The 26,270-nt window shown below is 35.7% G+C and overlaps 2 protein-coding genes across 2 annotated transcripts; both read right to left on the reverse strand.

Moving 5' to 3' along the window:
* Positions 1-355: 355 nt before the first annotated feature.
* LOC132632158 (polyadenylate-binding protein-interacting protein 11-like) lies at positions 356-5,180 on the reverse strand. Its single transcript, XM_060347998.1, has 11 exons — positions 4,921-5,180; positions 4,286-4,795; positions 3,857-3,967; positions 3,718-3,762; positions 3,529-3,601; positions 3,331-3,443; positions 3,154-3,213; positions 3,017-3,064; positions 2,865-2,933; positions 798-859; positions 356-704 (listed from the first exon to the last, which is right to left on the reverse strand). The coding sequence occupies exons 2-11, from the start codon at positions 4,703-4,705 to the stop codon at positions 647-649; spliced, it is 1,059 nt and encodes a 352-aa protein (XP_060203981.1). The 5' UTR covers positions 4,706-4,795; positions 4,921-5,180; the 3' UTR covers positions 356-646.
* Positions 5,181-13,599: 8,419 nt separating this feature from the next.
* LOC132632159 (polyadenylate-binding protein-interacting protein 11-like) lies at positions 13,600-20,104 on the reverse strand. Its single transcript, XM_060347999.1, has 11 exons — positions 19,896-20,104; positions 19,245-19,769; positions 18,376-18,486; positions 18,228-18,272; positions 18,064-18,136; positions 17,858-17,970; positions 17,681-17,740; positions 17,544-17,591; positions 17,392-17,460; positions 14,043-14,104; positions 13,600-13,949 (listed from the first exon to the last, which is right to left on the reverse strand). The coding sequence occupies exons 2-11, from the start codon at positions 19,677-19,679 to the stop codon at positions 13,892-13,894; spliced, it is 1,074 nt and encodes a 357-aa protein (XP_060203982.1). The 5' UTR covers positions 19,680-19,769; positions 19,896-20,104; the 3' UTR covers positions 13,600-13,891.
* Between the last annotated feature and the right edge of the window lie 6,166 nt (positions 20,105-26,270).

Raw genomic sequence — 26,270 nt, forward strand, 5'->3', positions numbered from 1 at the left:
ACTTAGTATGAAGGAGTATTTGTCTCGGTCTAAACCCAACCGATTTTGACCCTTGATATCTTCATATTCAAGGAACTTATAAGATGTAGGCATGTAGCCATCTTATTTAACAAGGCTAGCCTTCTCTTAATCCTTGTGAATGGAGCAGACACTTGTTTTGTGGCAAATTACGACATAAAGGCATAAAGAATTATGAAGAAAACACATTCGAGCCAACTAAGAAGTTAATACGCTGAATAATCATCCTGATATACAGAACGAAGAAAAAGAATACTCCATTTTCAAGTCTTAAAAGTTTGAAGTTGAACTTGCTCAGAAAAAGAAGAGCAAAACACAGGAACACAAATCAATGGGGTAGCGGAATATCGAGGTACTCATTGGATCAATGTCACCGTTAGAACATCAGTCAGTATTGGCACTCTGAGGCATCGCCTAGAGAAACATAATATACCAGACTTAACTTACATCAACATAAGCACTCATGAACTAGTCAACAGTACAAGCTTAAGAACAAGCCTGTGGGTGAGAGATGCCCAGCCGAGTAACGCGAATAAACAAAACGACAAATGCCACAAGGTAGTCGATGGTATCTGTATATACGTATGTATTTAAATATAGGATCAGACGAGGAATGCAAAGTCATCCATCACTGCACTGGCGAGCGAGGAGCACGTGGTCGGACAGGAGTCTTTGATGGGCTTACTCTGCAGTATGGAAAGAGTTTTTAAGATTAATGGAAAAGTCAATAAAATATAGAAGCAGCATCAGCAGGAAGTCTACTGGAATCAGAGAGCAACCTTATAGGAAGTGATCCCAGGATTGCACCACTGCAGTTCAGTGCAGCAATGGCACTCTCAGCCTGCAACAATCAGAGAATTTATCATCAAAATTAATTGAACAGCATAGCCATGGAATGCTACGTGCTAAGTTTACTTCATCATGGAGGAATTCAAAATTTTGTACTTTGAATATCCTCAAATATGTTGCATTACATCATAGGGAGTCCATGGGTTTTTGGTATCGATATTGATATCGTACCATGGAAGACAAATGGAAATTAATCTCGAGTAAGAAGCTAAGTGAGATAAATTCACACCATGAATGGTCCATTAAAGTAACCAACAGCAACAAAACCTAGAAATAAATCTTCCGAAGACAACAAGGAATAGGCAAGAAGACTAGGTCTCTAACACCAACAAAGTTTATCATTACCACAACTAGAAAGTGTCCTCGAAAAAACTTGCACCTAAAAACTAATCACAAGGTGGAGGTGAACAGAAGCATGGCATTCTTCTATACAGAAACAGAAAGTGCTACACTATAGAAATCTCCTACTCCCCCTGTTCCAATTTATGTCACACGGAATTTAAGAAAGAAATGAAGACTTTTCGAAATTTGAAGTCTAAAATATGCCATAGCATTCGTGTCACTATAAAACTTTGGAACTTGTGCTTTAAACATGCCATAACATTTGTTTGGTTATAAAAGCTTCAGTAAAACCCGGAAGTGTAAGTTAATTGCTTTCAATTCAGAAGTGTCATTCATTTTGAAACGGACTTAAAGGCATGGTGTGACACATCAATTGGAACAGGGGAGTATTTGACTTAAAGCACTGGCAAAAAATATAAATTCCATGTGTGTCAAAGCAACAGAAAACAGCTTTCCAATGCATCAAGGAGAACTGGAATGCAGATTGCAACTGCAACCTAGAGAGAGTGCTGTGAGGAAGTTCAATTGAAGAACCTCCACCAAAGAGACTAATAGAAGCTCTTTTATGGTATCCCTATGTCCATTCTCAACGAATGTGGTGGATGAAGAGATAGCATGCTATTAAAAAGCAACTGAGGAAAGAAAACTTATCAGATATCCTGATGTAAGTATACTGAAGATATCCTGATGCAAGTATATTGAAGATACTGTCATGGGAACCAGACTTCACGACATTTCAGGTACTGTGTAATCACCACATTACTGTGAATTCCTAATCTACTGGCATGTACACGTTAGCTGCCAAATATAATACATGCTGTTGAACTGATCAAAACGACAACACCGGCAACTTCTTTTTCACACTGTCTAGGAACCATTTTATAGAGTGATTAGTTTTGCTTAGTGTCGTCGGGTTTCTTCCATAAATAATCCAATTTTTAGAACAAACATCCAGTTTATCCAAATCTGGTGATTCTGAGACCTTCCATGTCTTTCATGGATAACTAAAACATAAAAAGACAAAAAAACCCCATATTCATCGTTGGCAAGTGGGTACCATATCCTAAATGTTTCATCCACTCTACTACTCTAACAATGAAGCATCCAATAAAAAGCACAGCCATTAGCTATACTAAAAATAACTGCAAGCACATTATATATACAACTAGAACAGACCTGCAGATGAAGGACCTTTCTCATACCACAAAGTTTCAACTGTACTAAAGATTATTACCAGAGAAAAAGTAATGATCACATGGCTCATGTTACTACTTAAAAGGATTAGTTACTGGTGGCAAAGATATCAACATAAGCTTATACAGGCACTCTCCTGAACAAGAGGAGAACTCTGAATAAAAAGTCGGTGTACGTAAACATTATCTCAAAATTTCACATGAGTGGCAAACTATTACCAAGAACTTACTTCGCCCACATGAAATCCAAAAAGGGACAAACTGATGTTTTTACATTTTGAATGTAAAAGACCCAAATAAGTAATAACATCATGAAATTGCTAAACTACAAGCATGGAGAGTGAAAGAGAACAGGCATTCTAAATGGAGATTCTACTAGTTCTCAAGACTAGAAAGAAGCAAAAAGTCCAGAGCACTATGATATGTCAGACAGCAAAACCAAGAAAAGCTCATGGAAGTTACCATAACAAACTCGACAAAACCTATACGAGTGGAGTGATGATAGTCACCAAGCAACCTCAAACGCTTAACCTGCGTTAGAGAAGAAAAGGCATAGAGTAAGGACCTTAACTAGGACAAGCACTTTCAGACAAGTCAGGTGAGAAGCTACAAACCTCTCCACAGAAGTATTCAAAAAAGAGCTTGACATCTGCTTGAGTAACCTATTTCATACAAATGAACAAGTGATAAAGCATTATCTCCATAGATGCTCTTCAACCATGTGGAAAAAGGATTACAAAACCAAAATTACCTTTTTATCAATGTTTGTACAGTATATAGTTCTTGCACACATCTCCCTTTCATCTTCAGACTACATATCAGCGCCGAACGTAAGAATTTCAGGATTAGCAACAGAGAGGTATCCATTCATCATCCCCAACAGCAATTACGCAAAAGGGAAGTAGCAAAAATATACACAATTTCTCACCCTTGGAAGAAATGTTGGATTAACTGGTGCAATAGCAGTTTTGGAGGGAAGCACTTTCACAGGGTAAAACCCAAGCATAGTTCCTGCTAGACTCAGAGCATTCCTTGCACCTTCTGCAGACATAATCCCACTGTTAGACAACATGAACCCTTAACCAGACAAGAGCATTGCCAAACCAAAGATTATGGTTCAACATACCTTCATCAGTAAATTCAACAAAGGCGAAACGGAGTACAGAATTGGGGTCTCCACATATGCGACAGTCAACCACCTTCAACCCATTAAGGTTAGTCAGATATGGCAACAAAACATTTCATTAACATATTAAAAAGTTCTATAAATTATAATTGAATGTGTAAGCAATGACCGAACGAGAAACAAATTCACCTGCCCACAGGTAAGAAAGAGTGTAGCAAGTAGCTCTTCAGTCACCTACACAAAATAAGAACAATAAGTCCCCACGGCAAAAAGATGAAAGTGATATAACCCAATAAATAATGAACATGTACCCGGTGCCCGAATATACCTGATGATCAATTTCAGACACATAAACTGTCCTCCTTATAACCTCTTCACGTTGGGCCATGCTTGTCCGGACATTCGTCCTTCTCCTACCAAGACCATAGCCATTTCTCTTCTGCCAGTGCATTTCAACCCAAATTGTTAGCCACAACTCCATGACAGTGATCTATTACAAACAAGATTACAAAAGGTGCAACAGGGACAGAGAGAAACATCGAATCTCCTCCATAGACCTCAATAACTACATCCTCCTCATTATATGTTCTTGCATGATACCAACTACGAAATTTCCTACTATTCAGACATAAGGCAACCAAAAGAGGAACAAACAGCAAACTAGAGAACCTAACATTTGCATATGCAGTGTTTTCCAGTAGCTACTAAATGAAAACATGAGAAATTAGGGAAAGAGAAAAAGTGATTAGAGAGATACCCTCCTATTGAAATTTCCATCGCCAAGAAAATTGAAAGCATCAAACCCAAATTGTTCTCCACCTGGAGAGAATGGCACTACTCCCTGATTGCTAGAGAGTGAAGGGGGCACAAACTCTTCAGCCATAGGGTTCAATTTGGTGAACATTTCCTCCAAATCCCTCATCTTAAACCCTTCCTCACTTCCATTTCTTCTCAAATCAACACCCTTCATTTCCTTAAAATTATGCTGATGACCCATCACTCCGTTACCGTTGATGCTTTGCTTATGCTGTTGAAAAACATCCATCTGAATATTCTGATCATTGGGTAACGTTGACCGTGGCAGACCATTTTGATTTGGTTGATGATCGACCACAGCAGAATTATTCTTTACACTGTCATCCGTCCGATTCAACGAGCCATTCTCATCCACGGCCATGATTGTTCCTTCAACAATTCAGTGTCACAGTACCCAAGACTGTTCCTTTTTGCTGCTTCTTCTTTAACCCCTTTTTTCCCAATTCAGGTCCTGTGAAAAAGCAAAACATAAAAAAGATACAGTCCTGTCATTTCCCAATGTGTTTTTAATATTTACAGTGTCCACAGCCAATAGAATTTTCAAAAAGAAAAAGAAATGGAAATGGATAATAGTACCTGATGGTCTAAGCGGAGTTTATTAATTAATCAAAGAACAACACCCAAACTCAAAGATCGTGAGCTGGGGTAAATTCTTTTTTCTTTGGAGTGATGTATTATTATTACGAGAATTATTTGAAGGAGTCCGCAGAAAAACAGAAGATATGACGCAACAGAGAGTTATTAGCTGATAGAGAAAACCGACGAGCTTCTTAGGATGGTCCGTTTTGCCACAGCTCTTTTTTTTTTTTTTTTTGGGGACTTTCTTACAGTAGATAACAACAAACATAAGTACTTCAGTAGATAACAACAAACAGAAGTACTTCATCTTCCTATCTTAAAATAAAAAATTGTTTAGGTACAAAATATTTGAAATTATATTAATACTCCTTTGTTTCGATTTATGTGAACTTATTTTTTTTTTAATCCGTACTAAAAATTAATGACCTCTTTTCTAATTTGAAAATAAATTTACTTTATGAATGATCTACAGTCACACAAATATTCAAGACTTATTTTGATCCACAAGTTTCAAAAGTCTTCCCTCTTTCTTAAATGTCGTGTCCAGTCAAATGGGTTCACATAAATTGAAACGGATGGAGTATCTTTTATAGTTTTCATTTTATATATATATATCATAAAAAAAATTAAATCTAGCGATTTTAAACAAGAAAAAGAATAAAAAATACCCCTCTACTTTGAGAAAAAGGCTAAAAATATCTTCCATTACAAATTTGGGTCAAAAATACCCCTCCCGTCATTAAAGTTTTTAAATATACCCCTGTGTTAATGGAATTCCCCAATATAATCCGATTTTATTTTTAAACCCGACCCAACTAAACAAAAAACCCTTATGGGTTACCTGCTCCTGTACCTAGCGGCTCCAGATGTAGGACTCGAAACAAGTTGGTCCCATATGGGTTTTTTATGTAATTGGGTCGGGTTTAAATGGAGCGGGTTTAAAAATGAAATTGGGTTATTTTGGGGATGTGGGAATTTCCATTAAGATAGGATATATTTGAAAACTTTAATAGTAGGAGGAATATTTTTTACCCAAATTTATAACGGAGGATATTTTTAATTCTTTTCCCAAAGTAGAGGGGCATTTTTGACCCTTTACCCTTTAAACAATGTTAGATTTTAAAAATATAAAGTTATATTAAATATAAAAAACAAGACTGATAGATTGAAACAAAAGAAGTAGTACAAGAACCTACTTAATCTACATTGTTCTTAACTATAAATTATATGTGTTTCGTGGCTTACAAAAGACTAACCGTATAAAGGGTTATTAACATATGAATGGTAACCACAATTGAGTCAGGAGCAGTCGTAAAGAGTTGCTAATATTGTTATAAGGAGGCACAGAAAGTTGGTAGCCTGATCAGGCTACCAGTAATTTTATAAAGAATTTATCACAGTTATACCGAAAGATTAGATGTGTTTCATAGCTTACAAAAGGTTAGAGTAACCATACAAAGGGTTACTAATTTATCGTAACAAGGCACAACATGAATGATAACCACACTTGGGTTACGTGCAGTAAAGAGTTGCTAATATTGTCATAAAGAGGCATAGAAAGTTGACAGCCTTGATCAGGCTACGACTAACTGTATAAAGGATAACTAATTTATCACAGTTATGCCGAAAGAGTTACGGTCGATTGAAATTACCTAAAATTAAAAAAAGAATGTATTTAAATAAGAAATTCTCAGTGATTGACTGCTTAACTGTGTTATCATATTACATAATGGAGTTTTTTATGAATTATTTCCTTTCAGAGTTTATGATTTTGTATTCATGTATTATTTATGTGTCAGTTTTAGTGAGAGTAATGGTTTGACTCACCAATGTACTATTGTGATTTAGTGACGTTCTCTTCTTGGCTACCTATATTGGCTTAAATTGATGTAGTTGCACATTTTGCAGTACTCATTCCATCACTTTATTGATGTGCTCCGTATTTACATTTCTTGGAGACACCTCATTCTTTATTCATTTTATTCTTTTATAATTATACTAGTCAATTTGCTCACGCTTCGCGCAGGATAAAATAAATCAGAACATTAATTAACAATCATTGTTATACATAAATTTTATAAGAAAAATCAGATCAAATAGGTAATCTAAAAGATATAAATTCCATTAGTGAAGTCATGATCTAAAGACTAATACCTTTCTGAAACATTAATATAGTCTCGCCATTAAACGTTGGAAAAGATTCTTACTATCCATTATTTTAAGACTAATGAATATTGATCACAAACTAAATAAAAACCTTGAGAAAAGTTATAAATTCTAGTTCTTTAAAGTCTATTCTAAAGGGGAAGGTAAAAGTATACGAAGAAAAGGAAAAGTTGTACAGAATCGATCTGCCGGGGAAAAGTTTTATGCATCTGTTGTCAACTGTGTCTTCTAGAGACCTTTGGATGAGGTGTAATTAACAAAATATAAGAAGTGACTTTTGAGATTTCTTACCTAGGATATAAATAGAAAACATTGGGTCATGGGGTTTGGGGGCGTGGGCAAGGCTGCCTCAAGGTCAAAGCCACTAAGGCAATGGCCTTGGGCTCTCAATTTTTGGGAGCCCCATATTTTAGGACAATTCACAGAATTGCCCTTTTTTTGGGGTGGTATTTAAATTTTGTCATATTTGTGGTCTTTAAATTTTACCCTTCGGCTAAAATCCATAGGTTCTGGGTTCGAACCCCCGCTCAATTAAAAATTTAAAAAAAATTGCAAAGCAGAGTTTAAATTTCGCTATGCCCCCTCCGGCAGACTTTTAGTCATGTTTAACTAAAAGTCTGCCGGAGGGGGCAAACTTTGTCTTGAAGCATATATACGTATTTTTTTTTTAACTTTTCAAGTTTTATAGTTAATTTGTTTCAAAAATTATTGTGACTTATATTACTTTTATGTAGTTTTAAATATGTAAATTGTTTTTCAAAAAACATAAAGATTGTATGTAAGAATTCACGATAAAAATAAGGAAGTTTGACTCTCGAAATTTAAATTGTCTCACATAAATTGAGACAGAGGGAGTACATAAATTCTCGGCTTTACAGTTTCTTAATTTGAAATTTCTTTTACACTTGAAATACTGAACTTAGAAATTTCTTAATTTGAAATTTCTTTTTTTAAGGATTTTTATTGGTTAAAGTTATTGTTTTTTAATTATTCAAGTGTAAAAAAAGATCGAGTTAATTGAAAGCTGCAAAATTACGATTAGCGAGTATTTATTGGTTTAAGTGCACATTTATAGTCTCATGTATATGCGTTTGCCTTATTTTTGCATTTTAAAAAAAATATTTTGTGATATATTTAGGGCTTGTTTGGCCATGAAAATTGTGAGTGTTTGAAAAATATAGTTTTTGTTTTCAAAACAACTGAAAAACTTGAAAAATACACTTTGAGTAAGTTTAAGTGTCTATCTGGTCACCTTATAAGTTTATATGCCTATCTTACAAAACATGCCAAATTTAAGGGTCCATCTGGGTATTAAGCCCTTAAGAAATAATAAATGAAGTGTTTAATTTACCTTGTATTAATTAGTGCACATTTGTAATGGATTTGAAAGATGATTTGAAATGAGTAATTAATACTATGGGTAAAATAGAAAAAAGAAATTATCTTTTCTTGATATGCTAAAAGTGATAATTAAAAGTTAAAATCTATTTTTAGAATACTGGATAAGTAAAAGTGGAGGTAGTACATTTACACAATTAAAATAGTAAATCGGGTAATGTATAGAATGGAAATAAAAAGAGGAGAGCAAAGGCCACAAGTAGCGTTTTATGGTTAAAACCTTTTTCCAGCAATAAAGAAAATATATCAAATTCAATTTTTACCTGGAAAGCAAACCACCATACAGCAAGGGTAAAATAAGAAAGCATCATGGGGAAAAAAGTCTTATGTTGAGTGAAATTTGGAATCTGGGTTTGGTGGCGTTAAGAGAATTTTGGAAGAGACGTGAAGAGGTGAGAGAATGCAGGTGTAATTAAATCAATTTAAGAGGTGACTTTTCGGATTTTGAGAAGTGACTATTGACTTTTTTTTTGCAACAACACAAAGATGGAAAAATAGAAGAAAAAAAAATTGAGAAAAAAGAAAAATACCATTCCTAGCCATAGAGAGTGTCAAATCAACGGGCCTATGTCCTCTGTTTATATATATATAGATAGATATAGATATAGATTGAGGATTAGTCAGGAAATTAATGTCTTGAGCAATCCATGGGTTCCTAACAACTAGAGGCTTTATAGACAATTATAGAATTAGTTTAGGATATCCACATTAATCTATATTTTGCAGGCGATTATTAAAACATAATGTTGTTATGACCTATTAAAAAAAATGCCTTCAGTTGAGAAAGTTTGCTTTAACTTTGGAAGTATAATAAGTTTATGACATGAAAGAATATTTTAGAATACTCAAGTTGGTTTGATCGGTTAAATGAATGCACCAAATAAAGGTCATAACTCATTAGTTGGTTATTTCAAATGAGAACTTATACTTTTGTCTATAAAAGGCTCTCCGTAGAAAGACGTAAAATCACTTTTTAAGCAATTCCCCTAAGGAACGTCTCTCTCTGTTCATACTTCATACTAAGGGTGTCAGTGGGGCCGGGTCAGTCCCGGTACCGTCTTGGCTCCGGCCCGGTCCAATACCGGTCAGTTTAGGGGGATCGCGCAGAGGGAGTACGGGGAAGGGTAGTGGGACGGAAGGCCTGGAAAATTCCGGTCAGGCCCGGTACCGGATCGGCTGACCCGGTCCCGACCCGCCGGTTTTTTTTTTAAAATTGAAATCTGACCGTTGAAGTCCCCCTTCCCCAAAAATAAGAACGTTGGGACTCCAACGGCTGAGTCCAAAATCACACCGTTTGGAGTCCCCCTTCCCCAATGGCAATAATTATTTATGTGTTACGGCACATTGGATTGATCATAATTGGAATATGCAAAAGCATATACTTGGTTATAAATATATTAATGAGAAAAAAACAGGTCCTTAAATTTCTACAAATGTTCAAGACGTTTTGCAATTATATGGTCTTCTTGACAAAGTTTTAAATGTTACATTTGATAATGTTTCTTTCATGACTAAGACTGTTGAACTTATGGCTATAAAAAATTTCCCAATTAACCTTGATATTTTTCATGTCCGATGTGCATGTCATATTTTTAATTAGTTGTAAAAGATGGTCTTGATTTATTTGAGGGTTCTCTAAAAAAAAAATACGATATGCTTGTCAATATGTTTTTAGCCTCATAAGCAAAGTAGAATTAATTTGTTTAAAAAATATTATGTTGAGCAAAATTTGCCTGTTAGAAAAATTCCAAAAGAAGTTTGTACTAGGTGGAATTCTTTATATGAAATGCTACTTGTTGCTGTCACCAATATCAAAAACCCCTTCAATATGTTTTTAATGCACATCATTATCGTCCCACTAAATAAATACAAGATAGTGATTTGAATGAAATTGAAGGGCTATGTATTTTTTTAGAAAAAATTTATCGCAATAAAAGCATTTTCCGGTCAATACTATCCTACATTGCACAAATGTTATTTTATATTTGTGGACTTACAAAACTATTTGCGGAATATAGAGAATCAAACGAACATGAGGAAGTTGTTGATGAAATGATTCTCAAATTTAAAAAGTATTTTTTTTCCTATTCCCGATGTTTATTTGATTGCTTGTATACTTGACCCATCTTTAAAATTAAGAGGTGCTCAGGGACTTGTTGACAAAATTTATTTGCAGCTAGAAATTCCTCCTAAAGAACATCCAAATGTTGAGGAGTGTAAACGTAGCATAGAATTAAAAGCTAAAATAATGTCTAATAATTATAAATCTTTGAAAAGTAGAAGTGGAAATGAACGTCCTTCACAAAAAAATAAAGCTAAATTTGGCAATAAAAAATTTGATAAATCAATGGATACTGCATGGCTTGGTATTGCTTCTACTCAAAATGAAAATGACATTGATGCTTATCTTAATCAGGGATTGGAAAGCATCATTGTGGACGACGACGACAATGAAGTTATTTTAGGATGGTGGAGGGAGCGTGGCAAGTCATTTCCATTATTCTAAAAAATGGCTCGAGATGTCCTAACTATTCAATCATCATCAGTAGCTTCGGAGCTAGCTTTTAGCGAGGCAAGATTTCAACTCGGAGACCACAGACATTGATTAGCACAAGATAGCTTGGAGATTTCTGTCGATTGGATCAACGCAGAAAGAAGAAATTGTGGGCTATCAAAATTAACCCGTCAAGAAGAAGAAGAAGAAGAAGAAGAAGAAGAAGAAGAATCAACACTAACAACGATGATGGCATGGAACTTATGGACCGTCAAGCAGCAGTGCCAATTCCAGAATTAGATGCAACATAAGCAATACGACATTTAGAAAAAATATACATAGATCCGTACAAGTTTTAGTATGATAATTTATAATTAACTATTTAGATGCCTAGTTAAAACAGAACCCTTCCTAGAAGGTGGCTGTGTAGATTAGGTGATCTTATTGTAGCTTAGAGGCCTAATTCAAACAGAACCCTTCTTAGAAGGTGGCTGTGTAGATTATGTGTTCTTCTTGTATTTGAGACTTTGAATCAAGTTTTATGAAATTTAAAAGATCTATTTTGAATAAATAAAACATAAAGTTCTTACTTGTAATTATTTTCTTTACATAACTACTAAAAAAAATACAATTCTTTATAAATTTTATAAAGACTTGAAATTATATTTAATATTATGTAATAAATTAAAAATAATAGCTCTTAGAAGTTCAAAAAATAGCCCTTAGAAAAAATAAATAGTTCTTAAATGTTAAGTTTGAAGTTTTATATTAAATTTATATCTATTTAGTAATTTAAAATTAAATATTTAAATAAATTTTAAACCCCCCCCCCGGTCCCCCAGGCCCGTCCCGTCACGGGCCCCCCAAAAAATCCCCTATTATCCCGTCCGCCCAAAGTCCCGGTCCCCCTAAATCCCCCTTTAAAAAGTCTCCCGTCCCGTTCTGCGCCCCAGATAGTTCCCTACCGTCCCCGTCCCCGTCCCCGTCCCCACCCTTACTTCATACAAACAAAATAGTCCTTATTCTATTCATCCAGCAGTCCTCTTTCCTTCCAGGATCCTTCATTCTTTGGGTCAAGTTGGTGTGGTAGGACTTAGGAAAGATCAAAACGTGCAATTTTAATTTTTAGAGTAGGCTTTTCTTTTCGTGTGGGAGAAATTACTATTCTAATTTTCTGAGAAACGTCTTGCCTACTCATTAATTTCCTTTACATAATTTAACTCCATTGAATTATTTTTGATATTTTTATTATTGTTTTTAGGATAACAATTTTTCCGATTTTAATATCAAGATATGGAGAAACAATGAACCAAATTGGCAAATTGTCCAAAATGTTCGTCAGTGGGATCTGTTTTTCCTCGTTCATTTGCATCACAAGAACAATTTCTAATTGAGCAAATTCATCATGTTCTAGAATGCACATTAGAAGATGCATATGTCAATCCCGTTGATTGCTTGAAGATTCCCATAAATGATGCTACCCACTACCAATCATTAAAATTCACAGTACAAAATTATAATCCCATTAATTTCTTTATTATTGTTTTGTTATGATATTTTCTTATCAATTCTCAAGTTGATTTATTTAACTGATTTTCGCAATTGCTGTCTTGACAAAATCCATATTTTTTGGGAAACAGAACTTGTATTTACATATAGCATTGTTTGGCCTTGGTGATGGTTATGGCTTCAAGGAGATGAAGCAGTCACTTCACCTAATCAAGAAATATGAAATTACCAACAGGCACATATGAACGGCTAAGTGGCTTTTCCCACCGCCTGTGATTAATATGTGAGGAGTAAATTCTCTTTATACTTTCTTTGTATTGGTATTTAGGTGTAAGTCATTTTTCATGGTGAGCAATTGAGGGACTACGGAGATATAAATTTGATCTACCCGTAAGTTTCAATACTACCAAAAAGTTATTAGACAATGTTTCTAACGGTCAAAGACATGGCTCTAGAAATCCATCGCAGACATATATATGTTTGAGATGAACAAAACCACAGTAGCATGTGTTTTGCAAATCTACAATAGGAAAAGACCCAAACTTATGATGAAAAATTCTGCAAATATAAAAGTGAAGGGAATAGTCAAAGGGGGGACATCTTCTTTCCAAAAGAATAAAGTAGGTCCGTAAGCAAGACATTAACAAAGGAACAAAAGGAATTTATATTCTTTTATTTGTACAATATTTTGTAATGTATTACAGTGCTATTTATATATAAAAATTATTTACTTTAACTGCTACTTATAAAAATTGAATTGTCAAAACTTATTTGTTGAGTATTCTATTCTCTTGGTCTAAACCCGACCTACTTTGACCCTTGATATCTTCATAATCAAGGGACTACGGTATAGCCTTCTTATTTAACAAGCCTGGTCTTTTTCTTAATTCTCGTGAAAGGTCACATTACGTCCAGGACCTGATACTTGTTTTGTGGAAAATTACAGCCATCAAGATATAAAAATAATGAAGAAAACACACTCAGGCCAACTAAGAAGTTGATAAGCTGAATAATCATCCAGCTATATAGAACAAAGCATATCGACTAAATATTAGACGACGACAAGATGAATTGTGTACATCCAGACACAGAATCACAAACCAATGAGGTAGCAGAATATCGAGGAACTCATTGGATCAATGTCACCGTTAGAACATCAGTCAGTATGGGTACTCGAGGCATTGCCCAGAGAAACATAATATATCAAACTTAAATTACATCACCATAAGCACTCACAAAACAGCCAACAGTACAAGCATAGGAACAAGAATCCTGTTGGTGAGGGATGCCAAGCTGTAACACGAATAAACTAAAAGAAAATTCCAGGAGGTACTCGATGGTAGCTATATCTACGTATGTATTTAGATATATAAGATCAGATGAGGAATGCAAAGTGATTTCTCACTGCACCGGCGAGCGAGGAGCACGTGGTCGGACAGGAGTCTTTGATGGGCTTACTCTGCAGTATGGAAAAAGTTTTTAAGATTAATGGAAATGTCAATAAAATAGAGAAGAAGCATCAGCAGGAAGTTTACTGGAATCAGAGAGCAACCTTATAGGGAGTGATCCCAGTATAGCACCACTGCAGTTCAGTGCAGCAATGGCACTCTCAGCCTGCAATAATTAGAGAATTCATCATCAAAGTAAATTAAACAGCATAGCCATGGAACGCTACGTGCTAAATTTAGGAAAACAAAAATAACAAGCGGTACAATGGAGGAATTCAAAATTTTATGAAGACAACAGAGAATAGGTCAAGACAAAGATTAAGTCTAACACCGACAAAGTTTGTTATTGTCTGGAAGTGTCCTCCTTGAAAAGAATTCACCTACAACCAATCAGAAGGAGGAGGCCAACAGAAGTGTGGCATTCTCCTATCCAAAAACAGAAAGGGCAACACTATAGAAATCTCCTGTTTGACTTACAGCACTGGCAAAAAATATGAATCAGCCGGGGTAGTAGCGAAATAGAAGCAGTGCATGAAGGAGAACTGATGCAAATTGCAACTGAAACCTAGAGAGAGTGCTGTGAGGAAGTTCAATTCTAGAACCTCCACCAAAGACAAATAGAAGCTTTTTATGTTCTCCTATATCCATACTCAACGAATGTTGTGGATGAAGAGATGGCATGCTAGTCGAAAGCAACTGAAGAACAGAAAAAAATTCAGATATCCTGATGCAAGTATATTGAAGTTACGTTGTCATGGGAACCAGATTTCACGACGGTACTAAAGTAGTACGTAGCACTTTTCTCCAATGTGAAGGTTACTTGGATGGTAAAGCTGATCTAGTTATTACAATAGTATCTTCCCATAGCAGTATCAATAGTATAGAGCACTTCTCTTCCAGCTTCATTAAGTGATCAAGAAGTACAGAATCCACATAGTAAAAGCAGTAAGGGTTCCCATCAAAGCAACAGCCACAAATATCTACACTGGCTCCTTTCTTTCCGGACTGTTCTACCATGACTTTCTCGCTTTTGTTATTCCTTGTTTTCATATTGTTTTCGATATGCTTGGCCCTATCTGACCTTTTGTCTTGTTTTCTTCTCTTGAGCCGAGGGTCTTTCAGAAACAGCCGCCCTACCTTTCAAGGTGGGGGTTAGGTCTGCGTACACTCTACCCTCCCCAGACCCCACATGGTGGGATTATACTGGGCTTGTTGTTGTTGTTGTTGTTGCTAATAAACTAATTTCTGTTCCACACTCTATCCCACATAAAATAATACATAGAATCCCTCCAAAGTTATGTCAGTAGTAGTAATGCTGAATTTAATACTTAAAATCAAACATTAAATCAATTATGATTGTTATACTAGAAACCAAACATTGTATTAGTTATGCAAGGATTACATCGCAATGCAGAGCTTTATTTATTTTATACTTTATATGTAGTAGTTATGCGGATTTTTGTATTGGGGTTGTTTTTATGCGACTGACCAAAGGACCCCTCTCCTTCCAGCAACTCAATCTACACAACTAAATACCTCAAAGATTTACTGAACAGCGAGTGGGTACCATATCCTATGTTTGTCATGCACTCAACTACTCTGACAACAAAGCATCCAATAAAAAGCATGCACATTAGCTATTGAAAAATAAACACAAGCACATTAATATTCACAGTTTGAACTGACCAGCAAATGATGGACCTTTCTCACAACGTTTCAACTATAGTAAACACTATCATAGGCCGACCCAGTTTGAAACTGGAGAAAGAGTTTCTTAGTTTCTGATTTCTATCATGGACGGAGAAGTGGGTTTGAGACTTTTTGAGGAAGGGATTTAATTTTTTTTTTTAAAAAAAAGGGGGGGGGGGGGGGGGGGGGGGTGGAGGTGGGGGTAAAGAAAGAAAAAGCAAGAAAAATAATGCGGCAAAGGACCACAAGAGGGGAAGATACACTTAGCTGGCAAAAGCATAGCAGTGGAATGCATACAGTCAGCTCAGCATATAAAGATTTAAACCAGGTCGATCCAAAATCAGTCTATGGCATTGGAAGCATATATGGAAAGTAGAGGTACAATATAAAGTGGATTGCTTACTTGGTTGGTAGCTAGAGAAGTTGTCCTTACTCAGGAAAACTTAAGGAAGAGGGGAATAAAAATTTGCTCAAGATGTCATTTGTGTGGGCAAGATGTTGAGACAATCAACCACTTGTTCTACATTGTAAAGTGACCAGCCAACTATGGGATTTGTTCATCGGCCTCAGGGGTATTAGGTGGCAATGCCGGGAAGAACTTCGGAACTCTTGTCAAGTTGGAACAGGGGGGAACTTTACCACTTACAAAGACAGACAGAAAATTGTCCGAACAACCATTTGGTGGACAATATGGAAGGAAAGGAACTCAAGACTCTTTTAAGATACAGTCTTATACAAATATCAAAATGAGTTGTATTCTCCTTTTTAGTTTTTGGTGTGAATTGTAATATATGAATGACCTTGATTCAATTTTAGAAGTTTTAGGTTCCTTCTAAGAAGAACAAGAACAAGGACTGCACTTCTAGTTTATTGATGTAACACCCATATTTTGGTTTCCAGCACAAGCAGATGATTATATTTATACATTGAAATATGTTACCTTCTTAAATAGAATCTGGTAGCTAAAGAAAAGGGGGAAAACTAAAGAAAGAAAAATCAACAAAAAGTAATAATATGGTATGCTCAAAAAAGCTGTACAACACACACACACACACAAAAAAAAAAAAAAAAAAAAAAAAAAAGGTATGCTATAGCTAGGAATCAAACCAAGTCATTGAACCTAAGGGCAAACCTAAGGAGCCCCATCGAGCAGTGACCCCTTCTAACATTTGTGTAATAGGTGCCTAGTAAAATATATATGCGTACTTCAGGAGACTTTTTTTGAGGTTAACAGGTGCCTTTAAGCCCCCCTCTCCCTATATGGTAGGTCCGCCTCTGAAGATTATTAACAGAGAGAAAGTAATGCTCCACATGGCTCATGTTATCTAGTTAAGAATATTAGGATTAGTTTCTGGTGACAAGGATAGATAACAACATAAGCTTTGACTGGCACTCCAGCAAGCAAGGGGAGAAAAATATTGAATCAAAATTCAGTTTGTGTCAACATTATCTAATATTCACATAAGTGGCCAAACTACTACCAAGAACTTACTTCGGCCACATGAAATTCAAGAACTGACAAAACTGATGTTTTACCACTCACTCAGATCAGTAATCATGAAAATGTTAAACTAGGAGCATGGATAGTGAAAGACAACACGCATTCTGAATGGAGGTTCTACTAGTTCTTTTTTTTTCTTTTTTTTTTTTATTGAAAACTGGTAAGTTGGAGGTTCTACTAGTTCTTAAGACTAGAAAGAAGCAAAAGCCCAGAGCAGTATGATATATCAGACGGCAAAACCAAGAAAAGCTCATGAGAGTTACCATAACAAACTCGACAAAACCTATGCGAGTGGAATGATGATAGTCACCAAGCAACCTCAAGCGCCTAACCTGCGTTAGAGAAGAAAACCGCAAGAGTAAGGACCTTAACTAGTACAAGCAATTTCAGACAAGTCAGGTGAGAAGCTACAAACCTCTCCACAAAAGTATTCGAAAAAGAGCTTGACATCTGCTTGAGTAACCTATTTCATACAAATGGACAAGTCATAAAGCATTATTTCCATAGATGCTCTTCAACCATGTGAAACAGGGATTACAAACCCAAAATTACCTTTTTATCAATGTTTGTACAGTATATAGTTCTTGCACACATCTCCCGTTCATCTTCAGACTAGATATCAGTGCCAAAGGTAAAAAATTTAGTATTAGCAACACAGAGGTATCCCTTCATCGCCCTCTACAAAATTTTTGCAAAAAGGAAATACCAAAAATGTACACAATTTCTCACCCTCGGAAGAAATGTTGGATTAACTGGTGCAATTGCAGTTTTGGAGGGAAGAACTTTCACAGGGTAAAACCCTAGCATAGTTCCTGCAAGACTCAGAGCATTCCTTGCACCTTCTGCAGACCATACATGAGACAATGCCACGGTTAGACACAAGAAATTTAACCAAAAATAGAAACTGTCAAACGAAAGATTATGGTTCAACATACCTTCATCAGTAAATTCAATAAAAGCAAAGCGGAGCACAGAATTGGGGTCTCCACATATGCGACAGTCAACCACCTTCAGCACATCAAGGTTAGTCAGATTATGGCAACAAAAAGTGCTGTAAATGATGAATGCGGAAGCATGACCGAACGGGAAACATATTCACCTGCCCACAAGTAAGAAAGAGTGTAGCAAGTTGCTCTTCAGTCACCTACACAAAATAAGAACAATAAGTCCCCACGGAAAAAGAAAAAAAAAATGATGGTACCCAATAAATAATGAACAAGTAGCCTGAGTACCCCTCTGCTTAGTACCTGATGATCAATGTCAGACACATAAACTGTTCTCCTTATAACCTCTTCTCGTTGGGCCATGCTTGTCCGAACATTCGTCCGCCTCCTACCAAGACCATTGCCATTTCTCTTCTGCCAGTGCATTTTAACCCGAATTGTTAGCCACGACTCAATGACAGTGAACCAGTACAAACAAGTTAACAAAGGGCGACGACACAGACTTGTCATTCTAGAAAACACGGACAGAGAGAGACATCGAACCTTTCTCCTTTTTAGACCTCAATAACTATATACTCCTCCATATATGTTCTTGCCTGATACCATCTATGAAATTTCCTACTACATGTGATCGATTTCGATTTAACATACATACGGCAACCAATAAGAGGAACAAACAGTAAACTGAAGAACCTAACATTTGCATATGCACTGTTTTCCAGTAGCTACTAAGGGTGTGTTTGGTCAATTTTCCTGTGTTTGGTTGGCCAAAATATTTTAGGAAACATTTTCAATAGGAAAACAAGTTCCTCAAAAATGAGGAAAATGACTTCCTTATGGAAGTAGGGAAAACAAGTTCCATAGGTGATATTTCAAGTTCATTGTCTCCTCCTCACCCACCAACGGCCCCCACCCCCACCCCTTCACCATCTTACCCCTCGCCACCCCCACTCCTCACCCTATTCCACCCCCATATCATAGTGTTTTGCTAGATTACATATACATGCTCTCGGGATAATACTTTTTTTACTTACTTACCAAAAGCTAAGTCAGAAACCCACTTGTTTTCCAAGCCAAAATTTTCCATGGAAAATATTTTCCTTCATACCAAACACACCCTAAGTGAAAAACATGATATATTAGGAAAAAAGAAGAAGTAATGACATAGATACCCTTCTGTTGAAATTTCCATCACCAAATCCAGCTTGCATTACATAATTGAAAGCATCAAACCCAAATTGTTCTCCACCTGGAGAGAATGGCACTACTCCCTGATTGCTAGAGAGTGAAGGGGGCACAAACTCTTCAGCCATAGGGTTCAATTTGGTGAACATTTCCTCCAAATCCCTCATCTTAAACCCTTCCTCACTTCCATTTCTTCTCAAATCAACACCCTTCATTTCCTTAAAATTATGCTGATGACCCATCACGCCGTTACCGTTGATGCTTTGCTTATGCTGTTGAAAAACATCCATCTGAATATTCTGATCATTGGGTAACGTTGACCGTGGCAGACCATTTTGATTTGGTTGATGATCGACCACAGCAGAATTATTCTTTACACTGTCATCCGTCCGATTCAACGAGCCATTCTCATCCACGGCCATGATTGTTCCTTCAACAATTCAGTGTCACAGTACCCAAGACTGTTCCTTTTTGCTGCTTCTTCTTTAACCCCTTTTTTCCCAATTCAGGTCCTGTGAAAAAGCAAAACATAAAAAAGATACAGTCCTGTCATTTCCCAATGTGTTTTTAATATTTACAGTGTCCACAGCCAATAGAATTTTCAAAAAGAAAAAGAAATGGAAATGGATTATTTGTACCTGATGGTCTAAGCGGAGTCCATTAATTAATCAAAAGAACAAAACCCAAACTCAAAGATCGTGAGCCGGGGGAAATTAAAGGAGAGCTAAAACGGGGTAAGACTTTTCTTTTTTCTTTGGAAAGATGTTAAGAGTATTATTTTAGTGAGTCTGCAGAAAATAGAAGATATGACTCGAGAGATGAAGAGAAATGAAAATTAGATTAGGAACTATTGGGTATTTAGTTTATTTATTATTATAGAGAAAAAATGACAGCTTCTTTGGATGGTCCGTTTTGCCGTAACTCTGTTCCTTTTGGACTTTCTTTCAGTAGATAACAACAAAGATAAATACGCCATATTTCATTTTATGCGTATTAATTTAATTAGATATTACATTTTCAGAAAATTAAAGAAACTTATAATTTATAAGATCTGTTTTCTTGATAAAAGTGTGTATGATATATTAAAAAAATGAATTTTAATTTTAAAAGTATTTATATATTGAAATTAACAAACTACTATTAAATATAAAAAATGATATTTTTAAAATAAATAAATAAGAAGATACATAAATTGAAGGGAAAGGGGTCAAAAATAACACTTTACTTTGGAAAAAGGGCTAAAAATATCGTCATCACGGATTTGGGTAAAAAATATCCCACCCGTCATTAAAGTTTTCAAATATACCCTTATCTTAACGGAAATCCCAAATCCGCTATAATAATTTGATTTCATTTTTAAACCCGATTCAATTAAATAAAAAATTCATATGAGTTACCCGCTCCTATTTCAGCAGTTTACGTGAATGACCTGGAAAAATTATTACTATTGTGGTGTGACGCTTGTTGTCATCAACACATCACAATTTCCGTCTACCTTCATCCTTTCACTTGCTGGTTGCACATTCTCCTATTGGCTGAAAACTAATTGGTATATCTCAAGCCACCAGAGTGAAGCCATTAAAATTTAGAGGGGTAACCCATATGAGTTTTTTATTTAGTTGAGTCGGGTTTAAATGGAGCAAATTTAAAAAATAAAATTGAGTTATTTTTGGGGATTTGCGCATTTTCATTAAAACAGAGGTATATTTGAATACTTTAATAATTGTAAGGGTATTTCTGACTCAAATTCATAACCGAAGATATTTCTAGCCCTTTTCTTAAAATAGAGGGACATTTTTTACCCTTTTCTCTAAATTGAATGAGGGTGAGTAGTGAAAGAACCCACACTTTCACAGTTCATAAATCATAACCACGTAGCAGATGTGTTTCATGGCTTACACATGACCTATCAATTGTCTATCACTCATCTAACATTTTTAGGTGAATTACAATTCAACAATAAAATAGCTATTTAAATGTTTCCCATGACGTATACAAACGAAATATCATACATATAAAATCAATAAAAATTTCATTCTTATGCTAAAAGTTGAGATTTTTTGTCTACATCTTAAACCGTTACAAATTTTCTAATGTCTAATTTAGCATGAAGTTTTTCAAAGGCGTATAAATTTTCTAAATAAAGGAGCACTCCCAGACACCATATACATAATTTTGTTATGAGCAAAACTAGAGTCATGATTTTAAAATTTATCTGTTATGAACTCATCATCAAATTCATAGCGTTTAGTAACTAGCTCGCATTAAATACTTATAAATAATTTTTTATGCGAATAAAGGCCTAATTAAAAGTTATTAAGTTCGTTCCAACTCATAAGTAATACACCAGCTCCGCCCCTGTTCTAAAAGTTATGAAGTGTATGTAAGATCAATGTGAAACAATTACAGAGATTTTAAGAAAATTAAAAGAAACTTATAACTTATAAGATTTGTTTTCTTGATAAAAGTGTGTATGATATATTAAAAAAATGAATTTTAATTTTAAAAGTATTTATATATTGAAATTAACAAACTACTATTAAATATAAAAATGATATTTTTAAAATAAATAATAAGAAGATACATAAATTGAAGGGAAAGGGGTCAAAAATGACACTTTACTTTGGAAAAAGGGCTAAAAATATTGTCATCACGGATTTGGGTAAAAATACCCCACCTGTCATTAAAGTTTTCAAATATACCCCTATCTTAACGGAAATCCCAAATTCGCCATAATAATTCAATTTTATTTTTAAACCCGATTTAACTAAATAAAAAACTCATATGGGTTACCCGCTCCTATTTCAGCAGTTTACGTGAATGACCTGACTGGGAAAATTATTACTGTTGTGGTGTGACGCTTGTTGTCATCAACACATCACAATTTCCGTCTACCTTCATCCTTTCACTTGCTGGTTGCACATTCTCCTATTGGCTGAAAACTAATTGGTATTGTTAAAGCTAGTTAATGATTGAAGCTAGCTAAATTGGTGTGAATGAGAAATTGAGGGAAAAAGACAATGGAAGGAAAATGAAGTTCAAAGCAAAGTTCCTTTGAAAAGGAGCTTTGTACCACATTGGTAGTAAGAAGGGAAAGTTATGTGCTTATATTAGAAAGCACTTCCTCTAGCTCTTAAAGGGTTGAGAAGAGGGACTCCCCTCGCGCCGTCGTCATCGCTCGGATTTGGATTTGGATTTGGATTTAGATTTGGATTTGGTCAAATGATCTGATTGATTGATAATCTTTTTGGACCAAATTTATTTAAATTCAATCTTCATTTTCTGATATTTTGTTTATTTCCGCCGTAAAGTAAAATATTAATTAGTAATTAATTAAATTTTGGTGGAATAAAATTTAAACTTCCCCAACGTTCTTATTTTTTTCGGAAAAGGCATGGCCTCTCCAAACAGCCACCAAGCCTATTCTGAATAGGCATGTTCGAGGCTATATAAACTGAGGCAATGCCTCAATTTTCGACTACTGAAAAATTTTCCTTGCATTGCAAATTCTGCACTCTTTTTCCAAAAATAAAACTATCGAGTCTTAGTGTGTTTCGTTGCCAAATTTGAGTTCGCCAAAGTCGTAGGCGTTTGAGGTACCGCCACTCCTGCGACAGGTATATCCGTTTTATCCTGGGAGGAAATAATCTGTAACCTCGGGTATAGTGAGGGGGTTAAATTCCTAAGGACACACAGTGAATTCTGTGGTCTCGGATATTTCTTAATTTTTGCACACAGTTTCTGTTTTTGTTTTCTACTTACTGGTTTTTTTCCAGTTTCTGCTTCTGCTTTCCTACAGTTCTAAACACGGGCGTATAACAAGCTTAAGGAATTTAACAATTATTTTTGTGTTCATTTGTTGTTGTTTAACAATTACAGAACGTTATTGGAAAAAAAAAGTGTTTTCTTTAACATAAAACAGTGTTGTCCACAAAATAAAAGAAACTTGTATCTTTGTTGTTTGCATGTAACGAACTTGTATGTTGCTTGGAGACTAAAATCTTCGGATTTTCTACTCCGGTTGAGATTAAAGTTTTCAGAACTTTCTACTCATTTGGATACTTGATTTGAAGATATAAAAACTTCATCAAGTATACAACATACAGTTTCCTACATTCTGTTTGAAGTTTTTAAATCTGTTCTGTGTAAACTTGATTCGGTTTGAAGAAATAAAATCTTCACCGTTGTGTATTATATTTGTTGCTATCAAAACAGATTCAGTTCGAACATTTTTCGAATTTAAACTGATTTACTGTTTATTAAATTTTTCTGTTGTTTCCTGCGACAGAAATGGGAGACCAAACTCCAAATTTGAATGCTACTGCTACTGCTACTGCCACACCAGCCCCTGTGGTTGGTTCTACGAGCAATGCTGCGTCCTCTAGTCGTACTGCACCAGCACCGGCTCCGGCAGAGAAGCCCAGAAAATTCACCGGGATTGATTTCAAACGATGGCAACAAAAGATGTTCTTCTATTTAACTACTTTAAGCCTTCAAAAGTTTATTAAGGAGGACGTTCCGGTTCTGCCGGAATCAACACCTGAGAATGAACGTTTTGTTGTAACTGAGGCATGGAAGCACTCAGATTTTTTGTGCAAGAATTATATTCTTAGCGGACTGGATTATGATCTTTACAACGTCTATAGCAATGTGGGAACATCAAAAGAGCTATGAGATGCGTTGGAAAAGAAATATAAAACAGAAGATGCTGGATTAAAGAAGTTTATCGCTGCCAAGTTTCTGGACTACAAAATGGTAGATGGCAAGTTTGTTGTTACTCAAGTTCAAGAGTTGCAGGTTATCATCCACGATCTCCTCACTGAAGGTATAAATCTAGTTAATACCTTTGTCGAAAGTATTCAGTACACTATTACTTACATATTGTTTGGTGTAGGTTTGGTGATTAGTGGGGCGTTTCAAGTTGCGGCAGTGATAGAGAAGTTTCCTCCTTCATAGAAGGACTTCAAAAATTACTTGAAACACAAGCGAAAGGAGATGACACTGGAAGATCTCATCGTCCGGTTGAGAATCGAGGAAGATAACAAGGCAGCGGAGAAGAAGGCAAATGGGAGTTCAACCATAGGGGGAGCACATATTGTTGAAACTGCCCCAACTAATTTGAAAAAAGAGGAAAAAGGCATCGGGACCAAGGAACTATCCCAACAAGAAGAAATTCAAGGGAAACTGCCACAATTGTGGAAAAATCGGACACAAAGCTGCAGACTGTCGTGCTCCGAAGAAGGAAAAGAAGAAGGGTCAGGCTAATATGGTTGAAACAAACGATGAGGTTGATGACTTGTGCGCTATGTTGTCTGAGTGCAACCTAGTGGGAAATCCCAAGAAGTGGTGGATTGACTCTGGCGCCACTCGCCACATTTGTGCTGTTAGAGAAGCCTTTGCTTCATATGCTCCCGCCGGGCCCGACGAGACCATATATATGGGAAATTCTACAACGGCCAAGATTGAAGGTTATGGAAAGATACTGCTGAAGATGACCTCTGGCAAGGTGGTGACTCTCAATAACGTCTGTCATGTTCCTGAAATTAGGAAAAATCTAGTATCTACCGGACTTCTAGTGAAAAACGGTTTTAAGTATGTTTATGTTTCTGACAAGGTTGTAATAAGTAAGAACGAGATGTACATAGGAAAAGGTTACCTCACAGAGGGCCTTTTCAAACTGAATGTAATGGTTGTTGCTAATAATAATAAAGTTTCTGCTTCGTCTTACTTGATTGAGTCAAATGATTTATGGCATTCACGTTTAGGACATGTCAATTATAAAACCTTGCGAAAAATGATTAGTTTGGAAGTATTGCCTAAGTTTGAATGCAATCAATCAAAATGTCAAATCTGTGTTGAATCTAAGTATGTTAAACATCCTTATAAGTCAGTTGAAAGGAATTCAAGTCCTTTAGACTTAATCCATACAGATATTTGTGACATGAAGTCAATCTCATCTCGCAGTGGAAAGAAGTACTTCATAACTTTTATTGACGATAGTACGCGGTATTGCTACGTTTATTTACTTAATAGTAAAGATGAAGCAATTGAAGCGTTCAGGCAGTACAAAACTGAAGTTGAGACTCAACTTAACAAAAAGATTAAAATGATAAGGAGTGATAGGGGCGGTGAATATGAATCTCCTTTTGAACAAATATGTTTGGAATATGGTATTATTCATCAAACGACTGCCCCTTACTCACCACAATCAAACAGAATTGCAGAAAGGAAAAATAGAACACTAAAAGAAATGATGAATGCCCTGTTAATAAGTTCTGGGTTACCCCAGAACTTGTGGAGGGAAGCTATTCTAACAGCTAGCCGAATACTCAATCGAGTGCCCTATAGCAAAACAAAATCTATTCCATACGAAAAGTGGAAAGGAAGGAAGCCCAATTTGGAATATTTCAAAGTGTGGGGGTGTTTAGCCAAGGTGCAAGTTCCTAAACCCAAAAGGGTAAAAATAGGACCTAAAACCGTTGATTGTGTTTTCATAGGATATGCCACAAATAGTACGGCATATCGATTTCTGGTTCACAAATCAAAAAATCCCGACATTCAGGTGAATACGGTAATTGAATCAGATAATGCTGACTTCTTTGAAACCATATATCCGTATAAAAAGGAATGTGAGTCATCTAGCAAAGAATCTAAACGACCTCGGGAAGAAACAAAGGAAAATGTTCCTGATGAGGAAAATCCAAGACGCAGCAAACGTCAAAGGACGTCTACTTCCTTTGGACCAGAGTTTCTAACATTTTTGTTGGAAAATGAGCCTCGAACTTTCAATGAAGCTATGTCTTCATCGGAAGCTCAATTTTGGAAAGATGCAATCAATAGTGAGATAGAATCCATATTGGACAACCATACTTGGGAATTGGTTGATCTTCCTCCAGGGAATAAACCTTTAGGTTCCAAATGGATTTTCAAGCGGAAAATGAGAGCTGATAGTACTATTGATAAATATAAGGCAAGACTAGTTGTTAAAGGGTTTAGACAACGAGAAGGTCTTG

The sequence above is a fragment of the Lycium barbarum genome, chromosome 3, assembly GCF_019175385.1.
Source record: "Lycium barbarum isolate Lr01 chromosome 3, ASM1917538v2, whole genome shotgun sequence".
NCBI classification, from domain to species: Eukaryota; Viridiplantae; Streptophyta; class Magnoliopsida; order Solanales; family Solanaceae; genus Lycium; species Lycium barbarum.